This window comes from Zingiber officinale, chromosome 2B (assembly GCF_018446385.1).
Source record: "Zingiber officinale cultivar Zhangliang chromosome 2B, Zo_v1.1, whole genome shotgun sequence".
NCBI lineage: Eukaryota > Viridiplantae > Streptophyta > Magnoliopsida > Zingiberales > Zingiberaceae > Zingiber > Zingiber officinale.
In genome coordinates, this window is record NC_055989.1 from 139297984 (window position 1) to 139321803 (window position 23820).

The window sequence follows — 23820 nt, forward strand, 5'->3', positions numbered from 1 at the left end:
GAAGAACAAACTGACAATTTCGGAATTTATTTGTAATCTTCTGATACTTGCAACAGACTTTATATGTTGTAAATTCTATGCAGAACAATGTATGTTGAGACCTTGTTTCCATGGAGAGGCTTGGTTTGCATTCCTATATAGATGAATTAGGTTGAACTCTTCTGGAAACAAATTAGTTGATGGCATTGCTAAAGTTATGAGCACGGTCTAGTAGTACTAGAATTTTCTTTATGAACATGTTATGCTTGCTGGAATCTTGTGATAGATTAGTAATTCAGTTTTGAGTTAGGTTGCAATTAATTGGACATGTACAGTAGGTGTTAAGCATTTCAGATTCTTGCATCAAATATCTAGTTTCCTTTGAATTTCAGTTTATTTCCTTTAGCAGTGCAGATTTTTGCTATTTTTTTTTAAGTATCTACTCCTTTTTGTTTTGGCAGTAGGCGTGTACCATATCTAGTAGAAGTGTAGAATTTTAGATTTCTATAAGCATCTAGTTCTTTTCAATTTGCAGTTTAGCAAGTATAAGATTTAGTTTTTCTTACCGTGTAGTTTTAGTTTTCCTCTTCGCGCTCAAGTTTCAGATTTAGTTCTCTTTAGTTTTCCTTGTGTTAACCTTGTATCTAAGTATAAGATTTCAGTTTCAGATTTAGTTTCTTATGCTTTCTTAATTAGTTGGTTCTTCAAGATAGTTTATAGTTTAGGGGACAAGTAGTAGTAATCCTTTGATCTCCACAGCATGCTTAGTTTTGCTTCCACAATATGTTTAAGTAAGGTTTCTGTGCTTGATTCGGTTAAGATCTTAGAGTAGATTTTTGTTAAGTGTATAATGCAGATTTAGTTAAGGGTATAATGCAGATTTGATTAAGATCACAAGTGCAGATTTTATAAGTTTAATATGCTGATTTTTGTTAAGTCTAGTATAGTGCAGATTTTTGATATTAGATGTGTGGGGAAACTGAGATAATTGACATCAATTTGGAAGTTTAGATCTCCTCATAGTGTAGTTTTAAAAGATTATAGTGAAGTTTGATTAAGTCTTTAGAGTGCAGATTTTTATAAGTATAGTATGCAGATTTTAATAAGCAGATTTTCATAAGTAATACTTGCAGATTTTGATAAGTATTGTATGTGCAGATTTCTTTTGTATTCTATGCATGATTATGTGTTACATAGTTAGTTTCATTCATAGATGTATACGAAGGATACCCTAACAGTATTTTGGGTTTAAGAAAAGTATAAGAAAGATAAAGAAAAGTATAAGAAAGATAAAGAAAAGAAAGAAAAGGCCAAGGCCTTAAGTAGATCCCAAAGTCGAGACTTTAGGGATTTTTGGCACACAAGGTGCCTATTAAAATGCCGAGGCATTTAAATAAGAAGTAATTAAGATTATAAGTATTTTACTTTTAAGAAGAGGCTAGTACCCGACTTCCGAGATTGTCGTTAAACAATTCCGAGGTCTTGGCCCTGGTAGACCGAGGTCTGCTCTTTTAGGATTGGTGGCTCGCTACCCCAACCTATTAGGGAACGCGCATAAGATGGTACTATGCCTGGGCCCAAGAAGAAGTTGATTATTATTTTGAAGTATTATAAGTATAAGTTTTTGGACAAGTAAAAACGAGTTTTACATAAACATAAAGTATTAAAGATTAAGTTTAGAACAAATGAAATAAGATTCATATAGTTCTAAAAATCAGTAAGATTAGTTCTTTATTCTACCATGTTTATCTAGTAGATGAGTAGTTTTCATGTTTACCTATTAGATGAGCAGCATGATTAACTATTAGAATTATATGAGTAGATTCCTTAGCTTTTCTTTGCTATTAGTTTGACATGAGCAGTTATGTATATGCTTTATTTCTTTTTAGAGTATATAGTTTCTAGTGCTTTTCGTATACATGCACATTCGTGATTTTGTGAGTTAGATAGTGCTTACTAAGCAAATTTTGCTTATAGACTACACTTCCTCTTACTGCAGATAAAAGAAAAGAAAAGATTTAGCAAGGAAGGCGACAAGGTGGCGCGGATGGTGTGTGATGCCAGGACTATGGAAGCCTTGGGACTTAGTTTAAGAATTTATTAAGATTGTCATTTATTAAGAATGTATTAGATGAGTCATTTAGTCTTCCGCTGTTAGTTAATTGTATGTTTTTATTTTGTTTCCGCTATTCATTACTTGCATGAGTTGATTTCATTAAACTGCGTGGTGATGTTATTCCTTTTGTGTGTTTGATATGTGTTCCAGCCGCCTGTGGCTATGTATATTATGTTATGTATTAATGATTATGGTCACCTATGGTCACCGGTACAGGGGAGATTTTGCCGGAATTTTTCGGTAGGGTTTCTTCGAGGTTTTTTAATCATACCGGTTAAGTAGAGTTAGTAGTTAAGTAACGGTCATCCTTAGAGAATAGTAGTAGTAAGAAGGGTGGTCGTTACAGTTACACAAATTGATCAATCGAAAAAAGGATATTTGATGTATGATGATTTTAATCGATACATGAAACGCTGTGTGACACTTAAATTTGGCATTTTATGGTAGATGTATATATTCTTGTTTACTGGTTCTTTGACAATAAATTTCAAATACATGTAGTTTTAATGATACATGCGACTGTTTATGTAATTCTTGCTATTGTGGTTCGGAGATACTGAGTTAGGCTCATGAGGTTTAGTTTGTGGCAGGTGAAGAAATTGATGACATTGGAGCTTGGAACCTTGACCAGACTAAACTGGATAATATACTCCTGTGGACCTTACGATCCCACAAAAAGAATAAATAAACAGTATTTATGATTTAGAGAGAATAAAAATATATTGAATTCAGACTTTCAAGATCTTTGATTGATTTAGAAACTTTCCTTCCTTTTTAATTCTCGTAATGGGTTTGAATGTAGGAGTGTGGTTCATTGAGTGCAATCGATTATTTCATTAGAATGATATATGGTGCATGGAATATAAAAAAAACTTATGGTCATTTCACCAAGTCTACTTCTAATGTTCATGAAAACCCTTTTTCTAGGGTTACTTTAATGCCTCCTTACCGATTGACTACCTCAATCAATTGTCACGCAGGTGGACCGTTCAAAACCTATAAAACGACTCTTTTTCACCCTTTTGATCGATTAGTGAGTTATACCAATCGATTCGGCAACTTCTAATTGATTGCCCCAATCGATTTAGAAGCTTTATATTCTCATGAAAACATTGCATAATCAATTGGTATTTACCTTAATCGATTGCCCCATTCAATTATAAGGCTTTCTGTTCGTAAGAGAATTACTGTCCAATCAATTAGACTAATCGATTGATAGGGTTGAATCAATTACACCAATCGATTCCAAGACTTTCTGATCTCATGCGAAAAACCCTTGGTTGATTGGCCCAATCGATTAATTTGATTGACCAATCGTTTCACAGCCTTACTGTGCTTCCCGAAAAGCATTTTAGTCTATTGGCCCAATTGATTGCCCTTGGGATAATCGATTACCTAACCCTAAGCTTTGAACTCGAGTTTAGAGTTCCTTTGCCCAACTCTCAAGTCATCTGTGTTTCGTTAGGACTTTCTGTTGCCTAGCATCTAGTAAACCTTGACATGTTAGGGCTTTTACAATAAGTGTCCAATCAACCTTTGACCCACTTGGACTTTTTATCTTATACCAACTTCCTATTAGACTTTCGATCACTAAGTGTCCAGTCAACCTTTGACCTACTTGGATTTTTCCTTGCCTAGCTCCACTAGAACTTTCACTGCCTAGTTCCTAACTAGGCTTTCACTACCTAGCTCTGCTAGGACTTTCACTCCCTAATTCCTAACTAGGTCTTCATTGTCTAGTCTCACTAGGTCTTGCTTTACCTATCATCACTCACTAAGATTTTTTCATTACCTAACCTTTAGTTAGGACTTCTCATTACCTAACTTTCAGTTAAAACTTTTTCAGATATGTAACCGGTCCTCCCTTGACCTACTTGACTCTCTCTCATATATTATCAAACATCAAAATTCAAGCTTGAGGCAACTGGAGCTTAGTTAAATTGGTCAACCTTGACCCAAGGATAATTGTATCAATAATCTCTCCTTTTTTTATATTAGACAATATGTTTAAGTTAGGCTAACCCATATTAGCCCAACTCCCTTCTTCATCTCATGTTAAATCATAAATGAGAGTTTTCTAATTTAAACTCTATATTTTTCTCCTCCTTGACACACATAAAAAATCTTCTCCCCATGATTCATCCTTTGGTCATTTAAACTTCACAATGAATGTCTCATACCATTCCATTGTCTCCAATTCTCAACCTTAAGCATTCATCCATCATCATGCCTTATGGAGAACCTCCCCTCAAAGCATGCTTTAACTTCTATCATTGCACCAACAATGATTTGGAGTTCCTAAACCTTTAAAAAATCTCAAAATTTAAATCATGAGATTAAAAATTCACCCTTGAATCTAAACCTTCCCTTTAACTATAAATTAATCTCCTTTAACTATTTCTTTCTTATTTTCATTAAGGAAATTACTCTTAAATGCTTACCTAAGCGATTTAGAGGGTTAGCAATAATTAGATTGACTAAATGTGGGTTAATAGACTAAAATCAAATCATGTCAGCCAAAAATAACTTTATTAATTGATTGATTTCAGTTATCAATCGATTATAGTTCATCCAAGTCGATTGGTGCCCACTGCCAATTGATTACAATTGGAGTTTCTGATTTCTAAAATCAATTTCAGACCCAATTTTAAAAACTCATAAATAATTCTACAACATTCAAAAAATTATTAAATTTCATGTAGACATTACTTATATCATATATTATTAGGGGAAAATAGTTTTCTATTAAAATATTTCTCATTTCTAAATAATAATACAAAATTGGTAACCATTAAAACTTCAATATTTCACTCTAACTTTGTATTTAATTAATCAATGGTGATTTCTATCAACAAACAGACTTCACCAAGGTTTTCTAAAATGGTTTTGAAATAATTTTCAAAATAAATTTTCAACTATGATATTTAGGCTAAATGCACATAACTTGCACATTAGCTTTTCCCATGATTGGAGACTTCACATAATCATTTACTCAATTAGATGTACTTAATCAATATCTTGAATTTTGTTCATCCTCTTAAATCTCACTTGTATCTAATGTGTCTCAATATATATACAAGTCAACTCTATAATTTTTATGAGATGTAGAATATGTTTTCCCTAAACTAATGAATCATGCATCTCTAACTAGGCATTTTGATTTTGATCATCCTACTTAAGATGTCAATTTATGTCATTGTCCTTAATTACAAGGAATTTAAAATAATGTATGATAATGATTATGACATACATCAAATAATTATTTTTTAAAAGAAAAACTATCATAGCTAAATGATATATGTATGACATTTCATATAATATTTTTCATAACAATTTGAATGCAAAGTATGATTTTATGGCATGTGATAGGGCATACAAAATATGGTAATTATAGCATAAAAAAATTTCCTAGATTTTCTATCTAATTATTGCAAAAGGTGATTACACTTCCCTCATAGCTCGTCCCTAAGTTATGTGAAGAGAGGTAAATCACGGGGTCAGCTTATAGCCAACTGTCAAATTAGCTAGGGGTGGAAGGGGGTTTTTTTTTTCCCAAGGCATGCGCTCATAGAGAATTGATCTCTTGCCCCATTATAGCAAGTCTATTATCCTCTAGCCAACTGGGCATCTCCTTTCCTAGATTTTCTATATAAGTATCATCAACTAATCACTAAGTTAAAATAAGCCTAAGTTGCCCTCATTCCTTAAAAAATCTCAAAGTCCCAACTTGACATTCCTTTCAATCTATCATATTTTTACCAATTTAATCAAGTTCAATACTTCAAAATTTTGATTGGCACACTTTTACTCTTCAAGAGTACAAAATTAAAATTTTATTTTCAAGGTGTCACAATACCTTGAAAATTTTCTAAAATGTCAACTTCACTATGGTTGGGTTAATTGCCCTTCCAATTAGAGTTAACAAACTCTAGATCCATTTAGGTGTAGAGAAAACACACTTAGGAACCCAATATACTAAGTATTTACCAGGGATAACTTCTCTTGATACCTTCTTAATGACTTTTCTAAGCTTCTTAAATGTCTTAGTCACACTAGTTTTCTCGAAGTCAACTCTAGAGATAACTTCCCTTGTAACCTTGACTTTAATTCTAGACAAAGGGTTAGTTCCATAATTATGTGGAACTTTATAGTACGGGGGCACATTGTCCCTTGACTTAGGTTTGTATCTCAAACCTCTCTTGCCCTTAGATGACTCTTGCATCCCTAAACCTAGGTTTTACTTCTTGGACCCTTTGACATTATTTGTCATTTTCTCTAAGGTCCTCTCTAATTTCTCAAGTTTTGATTTCAAAACTTGATTTTCTATTATTAAATCCTCAAATTTAGATTTTTTATGATTTCCTTGAGCATTTTTCCTTTTAGGCATATATCTAGCATCCTTAGAATTCTGACCTAAATTATTTACTATCTTCTTATCCTTAGGTAGGATTGTTCTAGCATGATATGACTTATTATTCTTCTTAGGATTATCATGCTTCCTATTCTCATGATAAATAACATCAAAATTACAGTAATCATTTCTATCATGTTTTTTTATCATGATATGAAGAAATACCATTAACTAATGGTACCTTAGGTTTCTTCCCTGAAGCTCCCATTGATTTGAGTTTCCTCCTTTGTTCTTAGTCAGAACCTCTCCCTTGGATATTGATTATGATAATATCCCTTTTGATTGTAAGAGAAGTCCACAATGTGCTCCTTGCCCTTTAGTATCATGGGGCCGACCTCTTTTGATTTCTCCATTACTTTGGGTGCCACGTGAACCTTCTTCTTTATCAAATTGGGGCACTTGCTCTTATAGTGTCCCTTCTCCCTACACTCAAAACACAATATATGTCATTTATTTTTAACAATTGAAATTGGTATACCTTCATGCTTTGTGCTATCTTGATTTATAGAGGTGGAGCACTCATTGTCTTCATTGGCTTCAGAAGTTGAGACTTCTTCTCATTCTGGTATCAATGAGCTCTCCCCCTCATCCCTTGAAGTGGATGCCTATTCATTATCCTTCTCGGATGTTGAACACTTCTCAAACTCCAAATCTTCATGTACATGAAACAAAGAGTTTACCTAAAGGCCTATGTTTATTTGCATTGGGGATGAATCTTCATAGATCTTAGCTAATTTTCTTAACTTTTTAATGAAGGTTTAGGTGCTCAACTTAACTTAGGTAATTTAAATAGGTTAAATGAGCATAAATTTTTTAATTTTTATCGTAAAATTCAAACTTCAGAAGTAGAACAAATTTTAAATGTGATGCACAATGAAAAAGTCGTTGGACCAGATGATATTCCGATAGAGGTATGGAAGTGCCTAGGGAAATAAGATATTGAATGACTTACAAAATTATTTAACATGATATTGAAAACGAACAAAATGCCTGATCAATGGAGGATAAGTGCTCTAATTCTCTTATATAAGAACAAGGGAGACGTACAAAATTATACAAACTATAGGGGTATTCAACTAATGAGTTATACCATGATACTTTGGAAAAAAGTAATAAAAAAAGATTAATTAAAGAGACCACAATGACCAAAAATCAATTTGGGTTCATGCCTAGAAGGTCAACAATAAAAGCTATACATCTTCTTAGACAAATAAATGAAAAATATTGAGAGCAAAAATAAGATCTACACATGATTTTCACTTACTTAGAAAAAGTTTATAATTGAGTGCTAAGAGAAATTATATGGAAAATTCTAGAAAAGAGAAGTGTTAGCGTAATATATATTAAACTAATTAAGGATATGCATGAGGATGTAATAACCAGAGTACTTCAGGCGAAGTAACTCAAGTATTTCCAATAAAGATAGGGTTACATCAAGGATCAGTTCTAAGTCTCTATCTTTTTACACTAATTATGGATGAACTCATTGCGCACATTCAAAACACAGTACTGTGGTGCATGTTATTTGTAGATGATATTATTTTGGTAGATGGAACACATGAAGGAGTAAATGTTAAACTAGAATCTTGGCAGGAAATACTACAAGGGAAAGGTTTTAGGCTTAGTAGATTAAAGATAAAATATATGGAATTTAAGTTTAGTAATATTAGAAGTAATGAGACAATTGTTAAGATAGGAGAGGACGAGTTGTCCGGAACCGATAGCTTTAAATATTTAGGATCATTTTTATAAAATAATGGAGGGATTGAGAGAGATGTCTTATATAGAATACAAGCAGGATGGTTGAAAGAGAGGGGAGCGTTGAGTGTTTTATGTGACCGTAAAGTACCTCTAAAACTTAAAGGAAAGTTCTATAAAATCGCAGTTAGACATGTTATGTTATATGGAACTGAATGTTGGGCTATGACTCGAGCACATGAGCAGAAGATGAGAGCTGTAGAGATGAGGATGTAAAGGTGGATGTGTGGACATACGAGGATGGATAAAATAAGAAATAAGAGCATTAGAGAGAAAGTCAAATTTGCATATATTGAGAGAAAACTCTAGGAGACACGTTTGAGATAGTACAAACATGTACTTATACTACCAATAAATGTTCTAATTAGGCGATATGAAACTATGACAAAAACACAATCAAACGAGGAAGAGGAAGACCAAAAAAGACTTGATTAGTAATATTAAAATAAGATAAAATTTATTTAAGTATAGATGATGATATAGTAGGAGATAGAGCTCAATGACGTAAAAGAATTCATATAGCCGACCCCACCTAGTGGGATAAGGCTTAGTTGTTGTTGTTGTTGTTATTGTAGTTTGTCTTCGATTTTAGGAGTTGCTCTTCGGTTCACTTCTTTTTCTTGAGGAGTCTCCCTTAACCATCAATTAGGGCTTCAAAACCCTCCATTAAGATGAACCATTCTTCACTATTTATCATGAAGAAATTCTCAACCATAGTCTTCCATTAGTTGAATCCTCCCAATCTAAGGGATGGAGGTGCTCGAATGTCATATCCGAATCCATCTCAAAAATTTATTTTGAAGTTATGTTCCTTAATGATGAGTCTTTGACTTGTTGAAATTTAGGGCTTTAACTTCCAACTTTTTTTTCTTCCTCTAGCTCTTTACTTCTTCCGACAATTAGCCCGATGAAAAGCGGTCTTGCTCTGATACCACTTGTTAGGACATGTAGAGAGTTAGAGGGGCGGGGTGAATAACTTCAATGACTTCTTTAAACTTGATTTGCATCGGAAAACTTGAAGCAATGCTAACACTTTCATTTTACTTGGTATCCACTGAAGGATAAAAAAGAACAAGAGAGGGGGTGAATATTATTTTAGGTTCGATTCTGGTGCTTCCTGCACCAACATTTACATCCTTGAGATGACTAATTCAAGGATCCATTCTTCACTCTCATAGATGTATTATGAAAACCTCCATCCCGGATGTGGAGATGCCAAGTACGATAATACAACAAGAAAATAAGAACATAAACATCAAATACAATCAAGAATGACTTTTAGGGTTTACAATGAGGAATCTTGCGTTGCTTACTCTTTTCTTGCTTTCGATTACCTCTTGGTGGTGGAAAATGTGTCAGCACTTCATCTCTAAGATCGTTTCCAATCTTCGCAAAAACCTCTTTTCTAGGGTTACTTTGATGTCTTCTAATCAGTTGACTTACCCCTAATTGATTGACTTACCCCTAATCGATTATCACATCAACTGGATCACTCAAAACATGTGAAATGATTTTTTTTCGTCCATCTAATCGATTGGTGAGTCATACCAATCGATTCGGCAACTTCTAATCGATTGTCCCAAGTGATTTAGAAGCTTTCTGTTCTCGTAAAAACACTGCTTAATCGATTGACATTTACCTTAATAGATTGCCCCAATCAATTACAAGACTTTCTATTCGTGAGAGAATCACTGCCAAATCAATTAGCCTAATCGATTGACAAGGCTGAATCAATTGCCCCAATCGATTCTAATCCTTTCTAATTTCAAGCGAAAAATCCTTGATCGATTGACCCAATTGATTAACATGAGGCTTAATTGATTGATCAATCAATTCCTAGCCTTACCGTGTTTCATAAAAATCACTTTAGCTAATCGATTGCCTAACCCTAAGCTTAGAACCCAAGTTTAATTAGGATTCTTTTGCCCAACCCTCAAGTCAATCGTGACTCATTAGGACTTTTTGTTGCCTAGCATTCGGCCAACCTTGACCTATTAGGGTTTCTCCATCAAGTGTCTAGTCAACCCTTAACTCACTTGGACTTTCCATCTTATGCTAATTTCCCATTGGACTTTCGATTACCAAGTGTTCGATCAACCTTTAATCCATTTAAATTTTCCTCTTACCTAGCCCCGCTAGGACTTCCACTGTCTAGTTTCAAACTAGGTCTTCATTGCCTAGCTCCATTAGGGCTTTCATTACCTAGTTCTCAACTAGGCCTTCACTACCTAACCCCGCTAGGACTTCGATTGTCTAGTATCACTCATTAAGATTTTTTCATTATCTAACCTCTAGTTATGACTTCTCGTTGCCTAGTCTCCAGTTAGAACTTTTCGTTGTCTAACTTCTAGTTAAGACTTCTCATAGTCTAACCTCCCATTAGGACTTTCCCAGACAGTTGTATCTTATCCTCCCTTGACTTAGTTGATTTCTCTCTCGTATATTGTCAAATATTGAAACTCAAGTTCGAATCAACTTGAACTTATTTAAATTGGTCAACCTTGATTCAAGACGACACCAACACCTTTTGATTATCCATTTTTTGATATATTTTTTTATTCCGGATAAATTTCTCTTGGGTTTGCTAAAATTTACTTTTCGACTATTTATGTTCATGTTTAATTGTGACCTAAGACTTTCATTCTTAATTTCAAATTCTTTAATTTTAAGAATCATGAGATGCGTACTATTTTTAATTATTTCAATTTATTTTTGATATACTTATTTTTAAATAAATAATAGTATCAAAAAGTTTTTTAACCTAAAGAAAGTTAACCAAATTATCACTTTTGTCCAAATCTCCATTATTGCTTGAGTATTAGATTTTAGTAGATAGATGTGTAGAATTGAGTATTAGACGTCATCTTCACTTGTTGGATAGAATCCATCACTAGATTGTTTAAGCATTCATTGTCCCATGAGGATAAGGTTTTTCCTTCTTAGTAGACTCCTCATCTCCAAATGACTCAGATAAAGAGTCATCTTACCTCACATAGCTTTGAGTGTCTTCTTTGTCTTCTTTCTTGCTCCATTTGTTGAGGACATCGAATTTTATAGTGACCTTTTTCCCGTGAATAAAATATATAATATGTTATTTGAATTTAAAGGTACCTATCCTAGTCGAGGCTGTGGAACTTGAAGGAATGATGATGCTCTCCATTTCAACAAGTTTGGATGAGATGGGAACTTCCTAGCTTTCATCTCCGGAGGTAGAGCCAGAAATCAATTGTATTTTATCTTCGGCTACTCCATAGCTAGCTTGTGGTTCTTCTTGCAACACTTCTTTTGGTGATTCATTAACTGATGTGGAAATTTCATAAAGCATAACCACACTTCTTTTGGTGATGATTCGTCTGGCAAAGTACCAACTAATTATTTCATTACCTTTTTCATTTGCCTCAAAATTTTGAATTTGGTGTTCGGTCCACTGCTTCTTAATCGCTTCCCCTTATTTTTTTTTTTTTTTTTATGATTATACAATATTCAAAGTCGATCTGGATGTAATATTTCATCGTCGTTTTCACTAATCGAAAGAGAATTCTTTGTACACTAGAGGTAGAAGATAAAAGTAGTTGGTGTGTGTTGGATGTCTAGTCCAATTTCTTAGAGAACTTGTACTAATACAAATGTCAGATTAGCGATTATTCTTGCAAATAAAAAGTTATACTACTCTTGCTATAAGCTTAGCAAGGTCATGCAAAGAATTAGTGAGCAGAATAAAAACACAAACAAGTTTGCATCAATCAATATGCTTATAGGCATTAGGACTGGTTGTAAATTAATCAAATGTTTGTGAAATATATTTGATGTTCAACTTGAGTCCAAGAGGTGGATTATAACTTGTATACTTAGGATGATGCAGAGGGATCTTCAAGTTGACTTAGATATACAATTTAGAAGCATACTGATTTATATTGTAGTAAAAGATGATTATATTTATTTCAGATGTCTCTCGTAGTCTATCCTTAAATTATGTGAAGGGAGGTGAATTACAAGATCAACTTATAATCGACTATCAAGTGACTAGTGGGTGAGAAAATTTTTTCCTTAAAGATATATGTCCGTCAAAAATTAATCTCTACTCTTATTATAGTAAATATGTCCTCCTCTAATCAATTGAGTACATGATGGATAGCATGATGACTTTATATTACACGTATAACAATTGAATAACAGAGAGAAATTAATTGAATAATTAAGGAGTTAATTGGTTTTAATTCATCATAGCACTTATTTGAAATTAAGTGCTAAGTGTATTTAAAATTAAAATTTAGAAGCCCAATTAAATTAGATTTATAGGAGGTGTAATAATTAAATTATGAATTTTCTTTTGTAATTAATTCTAAATATGAAGATTTGAAAATTTTGGAGTATTCATTCAATCAATTAAAAGTCTGAGGTGTCCAGGAGAATAGGACAAAAGAAATAAGAGATTTAGGTAGCTCTTCTATTTTCTTCTCTTGGTCGGTGCCATATCCGATGGTTGGTGACTTGGGCCACAATGGTAAACTGTCCCTTGAGGTGAATATGACATAAAGAATTAATATTTTAATTTAAATTTGAAAAGTATGTGATATTTAAATTGAGTTTAAAAATATAAATAATTTTAAGTAGAGCTCAATTTAAAATAAAATTCAAACTCCAGTTGAATTCAAATTGGAATTGTTAATCTTGATTCAAGCAAAATCTAACTAAAACTAAAAATGATTTAAATTCAATTTGAATTTTTCAAACTTTAATTGGTACAAATTTGAATCAAAGTTGAATACAATTAAAAAATGTACATATGCAATCCGAGCTTAGTTCGAGTTTGACTTAAGTTCAGTTCACGAGTCATTCATGAATAATTAAATAAAATATTATAGATTTAAGTTTGACTTAAAAAATTATTGAAGCAGGTTTAAGTTTGACTCAAATTTGATGATTTTAAATATAAATTAAATGTTTTTTAAGTTAGTCTATGCAAAAAGCTTCCGTTAACGTAAGATCTTATAGAAGAGTCGATTATATTGAATTTAATATGCATATCTTTACCCTGCAATGAGATTATTTTCATGACTCAAATTTATTACTGAGTTTATTTACTTTGCATATACAGAAAAAAAAAATTAATTTTGCTTTTGCTTCTTTGTACTCTACGGACCAACAAACCCAACAAGGCACAGAGATGATCTTGCCTCTCTTATAGAAAGATTTTTAGGCCACGCTTAAATTAAATCAAATTTCTTAACTCCACTCGTTCTAAACCTTAAATGATCAATTTGGATTCAAACTAACTTGACACGCTTTCTGTATCATCAATTCAATCCTTTATCCTGCTTTATCCATTTCTTCTTAATTTTGATTCTTATGAAGCCTTAAAAATCATTGCTTTCGATGATGCATATATAGAAAATTCATTTCTTCCTAGTATTTATTAATTATTCGAATTTTTTTTCTCTTTCTATAGTAAAGATAAATCTTCTTTCCATAGAGATAATCACATATAAAGACAGATCATGATCATATTATCAAAAGATTGCGATAAGAATGAGTTATAGTGTCAGAAATAGTATTTCTAAGCCCTTGAATGATCTTGGTTGCTTGTGTGTATAGAGCTTGTAGTTGTGTCTTGTGCATGTATTTAGCAAATTATATCCATATCAGGGATGTTCGTTCCTTTATATAGAAAAGTTGGCACCTGATTCGCTGTCTTGCGCAATGGAACAGGCTGATTGTGAAAAGTTGACAAAAGAATGGAGAGGCATGGACTTCGGCCCTCGCCCGCCTCCCTCCTTTCCTTTTCTCTCCTCTGCAATTGCCAACGCACGGCCCAAGAGCCAGACCTCCTCAACACCATACAAAAAAAGGTTTTTCTCTCTCTCTCTCCTATTGCTTGCCGCCGTAACCACGATGCCTTTTAAGATACTCAACTCCCCACGGCCATCTTTCTCTTCTCTACCTGCCAATTTGCAGATTTTCTCAAGTCCCAGGTAATGTTTCTTTTCCGCTTCCCTTTCTCTCATCCTTCTTCTTCATTTTGGCTTTTCCTCCATTCCTCGATCGCAAAATGTGATTTTGTGTGAAGAAAGTTTCTTCCTTTATGGTTATTGATGGCTTCTACAAGAGTTTATTCAGTCGATGCATATGTTAGAGCAACACTAGAGTATGATTTCCAAGAAAACCTTACATTAGAATTTGTAGTCATTACATATTGCGTTTGATTTTAGTTTTTTTCGACTGATTGAAGGGAAAGAATTAAATAGACTTCTTAGCTAGTATCCATCCTCCCCTAAGAACATTTTGTTGTTTGTTTACTGACACTGACTTGTACATTTCAGGTGCTTGGGAAAATGTGCCTGGTGTCCTTCTAATGAGTCCATAACTCTCTGCACCTACTCTTTCTTTTTTGAACCAGGTCAAATTTGCAAGCACCCAAAATGAGCGAAGTCATGTCTGGTATGCAGAGGCTAACATCTGTTAGATTTCATCTATTTGTATATATGAATTCAATTTCATTGTAAGTTGTAACTATCAATAAAATCATTAGAGTAGTTGAGGATCTAGTCAAGAGCTGTTGGATTTACTTGGGAAATTTATTTTCTCTATCGACTGGCTATCAGATTGCTTTCTTTCATTGAAAAAAAAACAGCTCCTTTTTCCTAAATAGTAGGAGGCTTTATATTATGAGGATATCAAATTGGTGATAATAATGACAATGTTTGTGGTCAACACTAACCTATAGCGAATTGTTGGTTAGAATTAGTGAAGTTGGTATATTTTGAGGAATCTAGTTAGCAATTTAGCTTTATATGGCAGCAAGGTTTATATAGGTTTCAATAAATTATAGAAGTGTGCTAGCTACAATAATTTAGCTCTATCAATGACTACGAATAGGTCAAGAGGAGGTTTAATTGGGTGGAGTTCAGTCAAATTGTGGTTAGGTGGAGTTGAGTTCACAAGAATTGGATTTTGTCTAGCCAAAATTGGCAAGATGGGAATGTGTCGGATTTAACTCCCCTAACTTTACATGGTGTGGAAGTTTGATTTGTTGGGTTAGGACAAGTATTTAGGTATCCATCGAGATTTAGGTAAAGGAATGAGTCATCATGTAGCCTTAAGCTGAAGAGGGTTTGAGGTGGGCACGATAAGACAAGAAAATGGCCTAATTGAGGTTAGAGGGCATTCAAGTTGGATAAAACTTGTTGCCTAGCTTGCAGTCCAATATCCCAAAATGGCTAGAAACCTTCTCCTATATGGGCCCCGGGTTTGAGCTCCTCCAATGATCAATCAATTTTCTTTGACATGATTCAAGGTATAGCTCTAATCCTTGGATAACACATTGTTCATACACATGTCACTCATTGAATGAGCATGATCATTCAACAATTGTCACTTCTGAGATCTCATATCTTTTGTTTAATGAATGACAACCCATTTAAAGATTGTAGCTAGCAAAACAAAATCTTTTGAAAAAAATAGGCTGTATTTCCTCTCAAAAGAAATGTTAATCTAGTTTTTTTACTTTCATTGATAGCTCCTTTTGTTTAGGAGGACTCTTTGCTGATAGATTTGACATGCTTTGGTATATATATTCAGGTCTTGATGTGATCTCCAAGGATGAAAGGAGAATCAAGATTGAATCTCTAAAGAAGAAGGCACAAAATGCCTCCACAAAGCTCAGGAGTTCTTTGACAAAAAAGGGTAGGAGAAGTAGCAAGGTCATGTCTGTCTCCATTGAGGATGTGCGTAATGCTGAGGAAATGCAAGCTGTCGATGCCTTCCGTCAGATTCTCATTTTGGAAGAGATGCTACCTTCTAGTCATGATGACTATCATAAGATGCTAAGGTTACTAACTTCCCTAATGGCTACTTTCAAATGATTGTTTTTTTGTTTTTGTCTATAGCTTTAGAATTAAGTTCTGCATTGCTTCTTTCAATTGTTCCAGAAGTTGGATGAAAAGATCACTAACTTCGGTGGTTAATCCATCATCATTTTGTGTTTCATCTGTTCTACTGCACTAATGCACATTGTATATGAAGCAGATTTCTCAAGGCCAGGAAATTTGACATTGAGAAAACAAAGCAGATGTGGGCAGATATGCTCCAGTGGAGGAAGGAATTTGGAGCAGACTCGATTTTAGAGGTATTGTTTGATTTCTAACATTTTCTATTCATATTCGTCGATGTATTATCTTTGTTTGGAATCATTTCTGTCTATGTTTAAAATTTAATTAAATTAGAATGGAACATTTGTTGCATAATGTACCACAATTGTGAATGATGCGTACCTTGCAAAGATTAATTAGAAATTTCAGTATAGAACAATTTACTACCAAAGTAAAACATACTTCATAATAAACAGATACAAGGTACTTAATAATAAACATACTTAATAACTGATAGCAATTAAGTTCACTAATCAACTTTTTTAGTTTGTTAATCTGTTTCCATTGGTTGTCATCAGACAGCATGCTTCTTATCTTCTCCTACATGTTTGCCTTTATCACTTCTTCATGTTTGCATTTGTAGTATTACAAGTAACATATTTTTCTTTCTACCCATTGCCTTTTAGGATTTTGATTTCAAGGAAATCGATCAAGTCTTGGAATATTATCCCCAAGGTCATCATGGTGTAGATAAGGAAGGCAGGCCTGTCTATATTGAAAGGTTGGGTCAAATTGATCCCAACAAGCTGATGCAAGTCACCACCATGGATCGTTATGTTAAATACCATGTAAAGGAGTTCGAGAGAACTTTTTCTGTCAAGTTTCCATCTTGTTCAATTGCAGCAAAACGACACATCGATCAGAGCACAACCATTATTGATGTTCAAGGAGTGGTAGGCATGAGAATTACTTTGATTACCATTTCAAATATATCATCATAATCATTATTTTTGTTTAATGCTTAGTGTAAAAATTATTAACGAACACACTATATGTAAGATCATGGCTTGTATGGCACTGGCTAGATGGGGAGGGATGGACCGTTTTGATTTTCCTAATTTAAAAATTCTTTGCACATACACAAATAAAGAAACCATTAATTGCTTGAGGGTGCACACACATATTGTTCATGTCAAGAGTATGCAAGGGCCAGGGATCAATTCGCGGTAGGGCGCATGTCCTCGGGGAAAAATTCCTTCCACCCACCTTTTAGCTACTTTGCGGTCGGTTATAAGCTGAACTCGTGATTTACCTCTCTTCACATAACTTAGGGACGAGCTCTGAGGGGCATCTAGGTGAGCATAATCACCTTTTGCTACAATGTCAAGAGTATGCAAAGGGAAATAAAAAAAATCACAAACAAACAAGTAAGAAGGAGATTACTAAGAAACTTGAGTTGATGCTTTAAACCTTATTCTAGCTGTCGAAGACCTTTGAGTAATGTATCCACCTGTGAGGAAATGAGTCCTGCAAACCATACCATCTCAAAGCTCTCCAAGAGTTTTTGTAGCAACGTTATAATGACTCTATTTTGCCCACCTCAGTCAATTGGACCTTTGAGTCAACTAATAGAGCAAAAGTATCCATTGCACATCTAATAGATAGCCTAGAAGTTGATTGGAAACACTACTTACTATAGTGTTCAAGCTTCTAGTTGACTTAGATCTAGTTCCAGTCAACTGGAGCTCGAAAAAAAAACATCTTGTTTACTAAACACTTGTATTCAGTTGACTCTTGAGTCGATTAAACACTCTAATCAATTGGGACTCACCTCCAGTTGATTGAATATTCTCAAAGCTCCCAACTTTACTCGCCTTTCACCCACATAAGCCTACACAAAAGTATGAGATCAAGCTTAACTGCTAACTATGACATGGGACAAGTAGCTCTTTGTTTGAAAGATTCACTCTAGCCATTCAGTACTCTACCTACCTATTAAACACATCATCTAAATGATGCTTACATTTTACTTACATAATCTCTCGATATTTCATGCCTTTGTACCTCTAGGTTAATGCTCCTCACTCTAGAGTTCACCTCGCTTGGCCTTCTTTCCCTTGGATGTATAAAGCTCCTCGATCTTGTTATATGTTATCTTCCACTTTGCCTCTAAGTACACCTTGTTATGGGGCTCTAATCCATTGAACTAGCAGTCACTCCATGCTCCTCATCCTAGAATTTTCCTCGTCAAGTCTCTTGTCTTTAGGATGCACCTAGCTTCCTGAGCTTGCTCAATTGCCTCCTTCACCTTGCCTTTTGTCTCTAAGTTCACCTTATTGCAAACTTAAAAGCCATCAAGCACAAATGATCTCATAATCACATCAAATCGACTCAACCTCATCAAATCAATATGCTCCATGAGCTCTATGTGCACTCTAGCAAGTCCTTGCATACATGATGCACGCATCAAAAACACATGATAAATCTAACTTAAATACATTGTTAGACACATCAAAATAATTTAGTTGAACCTAGCCATTTGGGAGCATTGTTGCGCCAACATTATAAACATCTTTAGTAATGTTTTGAAGATTTATAGTTGAGATGAGATGTTTCATCTTGTCTAAATTGAGTGTAATTCCTTGTTGTCAAGTAGAATTCAGACTTAATATCATTGTTTTGTTTCCCTTTTTTCATGTCCAAGTATTTCTTCTTTGACTCTAACATAGATTTTAAAATTTAATCAATAGGGTGTTAGACAATTCACTAAAGCTGCAAGAGAACTAATAGGTAGGATTCAAAAAATTGATGGTGATAATTACCCAGAGGTATGTAAATCATTTGAGATAATGAGCTTTAACTGATTATTTATTTTAGTGTTAGAATTTTCAATCTCTTATATAAATGTGTGCCCTACCCCAGACCTTGTGCCGCATGTTCATTGTCAATGCAGGACAAGGATTTAGGATGCTTTGGAGTACTGTAAAATCATTCCTTGACCCCAAAACCACTGCCAAAATCCATGTAAGCAATTTTGTCTCTAGATGCAATGGGCAAAGAACAATAACTTGGGTACCTAAAAAAAGATTTTTTTTTTCTTCTTCAGGTTCTAGGAAACAAGTACCAGAGCAAGTTGCTTGAAGTAATTGATGCTAGGTATCTTCTTGTTTCTGGAATTCACAAATTTATAGTTGGGACTTATATCAAAAGACACAAAAAATTGTTATGAAATATTTTTAAGTAATAATTTTTTTTATGAAATAATGTGATAAGAAGAATTATAAGGTCTCATATTTAAATTATTTTACAAGGTTCTGACTTGTCAATTTCTTACAAGTGAATTGCCGGAATTCCTTGGTGGCACTTGCAATTGTGAAGGTGGATGTCTACGGTCAGATAAAGGTCCATGGAAGGATACTGAAATCTTAAAGGTGTCTTCCCATCCATTTTTATTTTTGGTTTATATTCTACTTGTTTTCTTGCATATTGTGCCATGATATTCCATCAAAAGATTTAAAAGAGAACCTGATATTCTAAGCATCACTATGTTTGATAATTTGGCATAGTAGATGGTGCAACAAGGTGCTGGAAGATGTGGATCACAACATCTGACTTCTGAGGCCGAGGAAAAAACCATTTCTGAAGAAGTAGTGTATCCAAAGGTGAAATGATATCATCTTTTCCTGCTGTACTTCTGCAATTCTTGTTTGACAAAGAAGCAAGATTGTTTCTGTGTAGAAACACACTTTACTGCAGATGATAAATCTTCTGTTTTCCCCAATATTCCAAGGAGGACTATTGAACACCTACATTTGTCACCTCTAAGGGAAGTAAACAGTCAAACATTCCAGCCACATTCTAGTCAAACCATCAGCTTTACAAAACCTATCTAGTCTTTTAGTCCTGCAATGCCATTCTTTCTTTATTTTGTTTTTATTTCTTATCTATTTCCATTTCTTTTGTTAGACAATAGGATTTCAGCAAAATACTTAATCTACACCATTTTTTTAGCAAGTTGTGACTAGAAGATTGTCCTCAATAATCTTTATGACCACCCAACTTGGAGCAGAAATGTAGTACTCTTTTTGGCATTTATTGTGTAAGATCAATTCTCTTAAGATCCAGACAAATTTTAACTGGTATTGACTTGACAACTAACTTAAAACCATAAAATAATTTAAAACCCTAAAATTGTCTACTGCATTACGAGAAGCTGTATAATGTTAGAATGCATTAATAGGAATGATACATCTGTTGGGATACCTTGGAATCTTGGGTCTTTGATCCAACTAATGATTATTGAATACATCGAACTTTCACTGACTAGTTACTACTATCCTCAGGTTTAGCTTAGGTTAATATATCAAATTCAAAGGTCCTCTAAATCCACGATAAGGAATCAAAGCTTAAAAATAAGTCCATTATAGTTCTACACTATTCGTTGTCTTGACAGTTGAAGAACTACTATACGAACATTTAGCCATAATGATTTCCCTGAACAGAAGGCTCCTGCAAAATTCCCTTCACCATGTCAATATGATGATTCTGTTCCAGTTGTGGACAAGGCTGTCGATGCTAACTGGGACAAAGTACTTGATGAAAAGCTTGCTGTCTCGCAAGGTCCATATCATAATTGCTGATACCTGTGAAATGTTGTGCTTTAAACTATTGTTAGTCCAAAATTCATACTAATAGATATCATGCATTCATTTAATTCTCTAGTGATCCACCTGTTTTACAGGTTCATATGCTGCATCCAAAATTTTCAAAGCTCCAGATGGATTTAGCAATCATATCCTTTCTGGTGTTGTGGCTTTGGTCATGGGAGTTTTCACCATTGCCCGTTTAGGAGGTACTGCACCAAGGAAGATTTTCCATTCAGTCGTTCGTTCTTCTGGAAAATTCCACCAAAAGTTGCCAGCAACAACTGTCTCCGCCGATGAATTCTCTTGTGCATTGAAACGCCTTAGTGATCTTGAAGAGAAGGTGGCTGTTCTCAGCATGAAACCAACTGAGATGCCACCTGAGAAGGAGGAGATGTTAAATTCTGCCGTCAAGCGCGTGGATGCTTTGGAGGTAGAGCTTGCTGAAACAAAGAAGGTAACGATCTGGTGATGCACATTCGTAGCAGTAACTACATAGTCTTAAATTTGAGAACAACCAGTGTTTCAATCTGATGGGATGCTCTTAAATGCTAAAGCATGTGATTTACTCTAATATCTATCTCAAAGACTTGAAGGGGAGCACAATGGTAAAATTACTGTCATATGACCTTGAGGTCATGGCTCGAGTTGCGGAAATAGTCTTTTGCAAAATGCAAGGTAAGACTGTATATAATAGACCTAATGTGGTCCAATCATTCATCAGAATCCTGCATTAGCGGGGAGCTTCGTGCACTGAGCTGTCTATCTCAAAACCTTAAGCTTATGAATTCATGAGATTATTTCTATATAGCGGCTTAATAACATTCATTTATATTTCCTCGTAGGGGCAACATTCATTTCTAGAAATTTCCCAAGACTTATATAGTTACAATCATAGTCTATTTTACAAAACATAGAAGAAAATAGATTGTTTGGGTACGAGAGACTTATATAGACAAATGATGTTTGATTATGAACCTAGTTATGTATGAACTTTAGAGCATCGAAGTAGGTATCGTGTAATGAAAGTGGAAAACAATCCTTTTTGTGTATGTGAATGAAGGACAAGTCTTCTTCAAAGAGTTTATTCCTTTCCCCGGTCGACTGAACTTCCCTGGTCGACTGAACTTAACAAATTTGTGGTGGTGTTTTCAGGCTTTGGAGGATGCCATGGAGAAACAGAAGGAGCTTCTTGCTTACATTGAGAAGAGAAAGAAGAAGAAGTTTGTAAGTCGTCTTGATCGATTTTTATTCAAATTAAAGACATCTAGGACAGGTCTGCTTTTATTTCAGAATGTAAGAAACCAACAAAAAGGGAAGACCTAAACACAAGGTTTTCCGACAAAGCCAAGACTATGAAACTACTCGGTCTCTCTTTAACTCCCTCTTTTGATCGTTTTCTGTCAATTGCAGAATCCATTTTGCTGGAAAAAATGAGGAACAGAAGAGCCCCGGTCTACTGAAACAAAGATGTGAATTTGGAACGAGAAGAGATCCTTGTTTCAATATTCTAATGAGTGAACTTCCAATTTTCTTAGCTTGTATTAGCATGACATCTAAAGCTTGAGCTGACTAATGTGTATACAAAACCATGCCTTTTTCTGTATCATATTGTTTGTCCTGAACAAAGTGTTGTTTGTTGTGAATATCGAATATACTAAATAAAGGCTCCGTTGTTTACCTTTTGATTTACAGTTGCCTTTGTATGCATTTGCCTCTGAACAACGGATAAAATAGAGGCAACATCTTCATGTTGATAGCAAAGATTGCACATAGTAGACACACTGTTCTTCATAATGTTTTGGTGTTTACCGAACATTGTAAATTAGTTGCTCGTATTTAATAATCTCGTAGGTTTACTAATGTTGATTTGGGAGATCCAAAAGCAAGCTGGGTTGATTAGCTGAATGGATCGAGCAAGGATGGTCATTAATTTTGGACATGGACTTGAAGGCCTATGAAGTTTGTAATTATAATCTTTTTGGCTGTGTTTCTGAAAGAAATATTGTAACATAGAATTTAGCTTTTAGATAGGGAGGATTATCTAAGGACTTTTATCTTAGTGTTTCGATCTCAAGTTTCATCCTGATTTACTTTCTTCATTTGGTTGTAGGACCAACGATAAGGAACGTTTAGAACGAGTAAGTCACCTTTTGTCACATAGATGAAAATAGTGTTGGAATGATAATGATTTAATTAGAAGAGGTGAATAGATAGCAACTTTTTTCATGCAACAACATTAATTCAAACATGATGTTAAAAACAAAAGTTCTTACGTGTTTGATTAATCAAGCTTGGTAACGTCGAGTCTGGGGTGATCGGTTTGGCCCCATGAAAATTTCTCATCGGTCACCTGGATAAATCGGGAAGCGCTCGCAGAGGGCAACTCAGGAGCCCAGTATCCTTTAGTTGTATGCCCCATTTGGAGAAAAAATTCCTACAATTCACCATAGATGGAGCTCGAACCGCGGGTACCTGAGTGACAACATTAATATCTTGTCGCTATATCATAGCCCCGAGGGCACAAAAGTTCCTACGTGTGATCAATGTTAAGGTTGTCTTATATGCAATAAAAAAAAAGATAATTAATTACTTGCTAGCCAATATATACTATATAATTTGAAAATCCTACTTATAGCGTATAACACATTTAATGTATCAATTGCATCACTCTCAAATTCTACTAATTAATTGAAGTAAGATAATATGATGTAAAAAGTTTCCATCGATACAACTCTTAAGAAATGGTCGAATCATATTATATCTATTATACACAATATTATCGTCACACAAACTTTCCCTTCCTATTAAAGGAATTGAATAATCGTCTATAATGTTATAATGACACCATAACTTTCCACAATGATGATCTACAGAACATCCAATGAAAGGCTCTCCACTAGACTCCTATATAGTTGAGTCATCACTTAATTTAGACTCCAAATAACAAAAATCCTTATAATAGGTACTCTTTATCCAAAAAAATCTTCAAGATATTATTTATCTCATACAATCTAACTCAACGGTAAAGTAGAGAAAAATTCC

At 34.2% G+C, this 23820-nt stretch overlaps 1 protein-coding gene across 3 annotated transcripts; it reads left to right on the top strand.

Annotated features, from left to right (window-relative positions):
- Positions 1–13857: 13857 nt before the first annotated feature.
- On the top strand, positions 13858–22460 carry LOC122047444 (phosphatidylinositol/phosphatidylcholine transfer protein SFH3-like). Of its 3 annotated transcripts, none has more exons than XM_042608753.1 (14): positions 13858–14113; positions 14585–14702; positions 15843–16092; positions 16290–16389; positions 16819–17085; positions 18883–18960; positions 19055–19156; positions 19239–19288; positions 19470–19563; positions 19702–19794; positions 20635–20752; positions 20874–21232; positions 21931–22002; positions 22189–22460. In XM_042608753.1, exons 2-14 carry the CDS (start codon positions 14684–14686, stop codon positions 22210–22212), a joined length of 1626 nt encoding a protein of 541 aa, XP_042464687.1. In that variant the 5' UTR covers positions 13858–14113; positions 14585–14683; the 3' UTR covers positions 22213–22460. The 3 variants fall into 3 exon arrangements, with proteins under 3 accessions (XP_042464687.1, XP_042464686.1, XP_042464688.1); XM_042608752.1 differs by lacking the exon at positions 13858–14113 and adding an exon at positions 14126–14236; XM_042608754.1 differs by lacking the exon at positions 13858–14113 and adding an exon at positions 14126–14236 and having other exon boundaries at positions 20638–20752.
- The last annotated feature ends 1360 nt before the right edge of the window (positions 22461–23820 follow it).

Coding starts and splice junctions, on each gene's coding strand:
- LOC122047444 (XM_042608753.1), top strand. Junction 18,961..19,054: donor ATGGTGATAATTACCCAGAG/GTATGTAAATCA, acceptor GCCCTACCCCAG/ACCTTGTGCCGCATGTTCAT. Junction 19,157..19,238: donor AAACCACTGCCAAAATCCAT/GTAAGCAATTTT, acceptor TTTCTTCTTCAG/GTTCTAGGAAACAAGTACCA.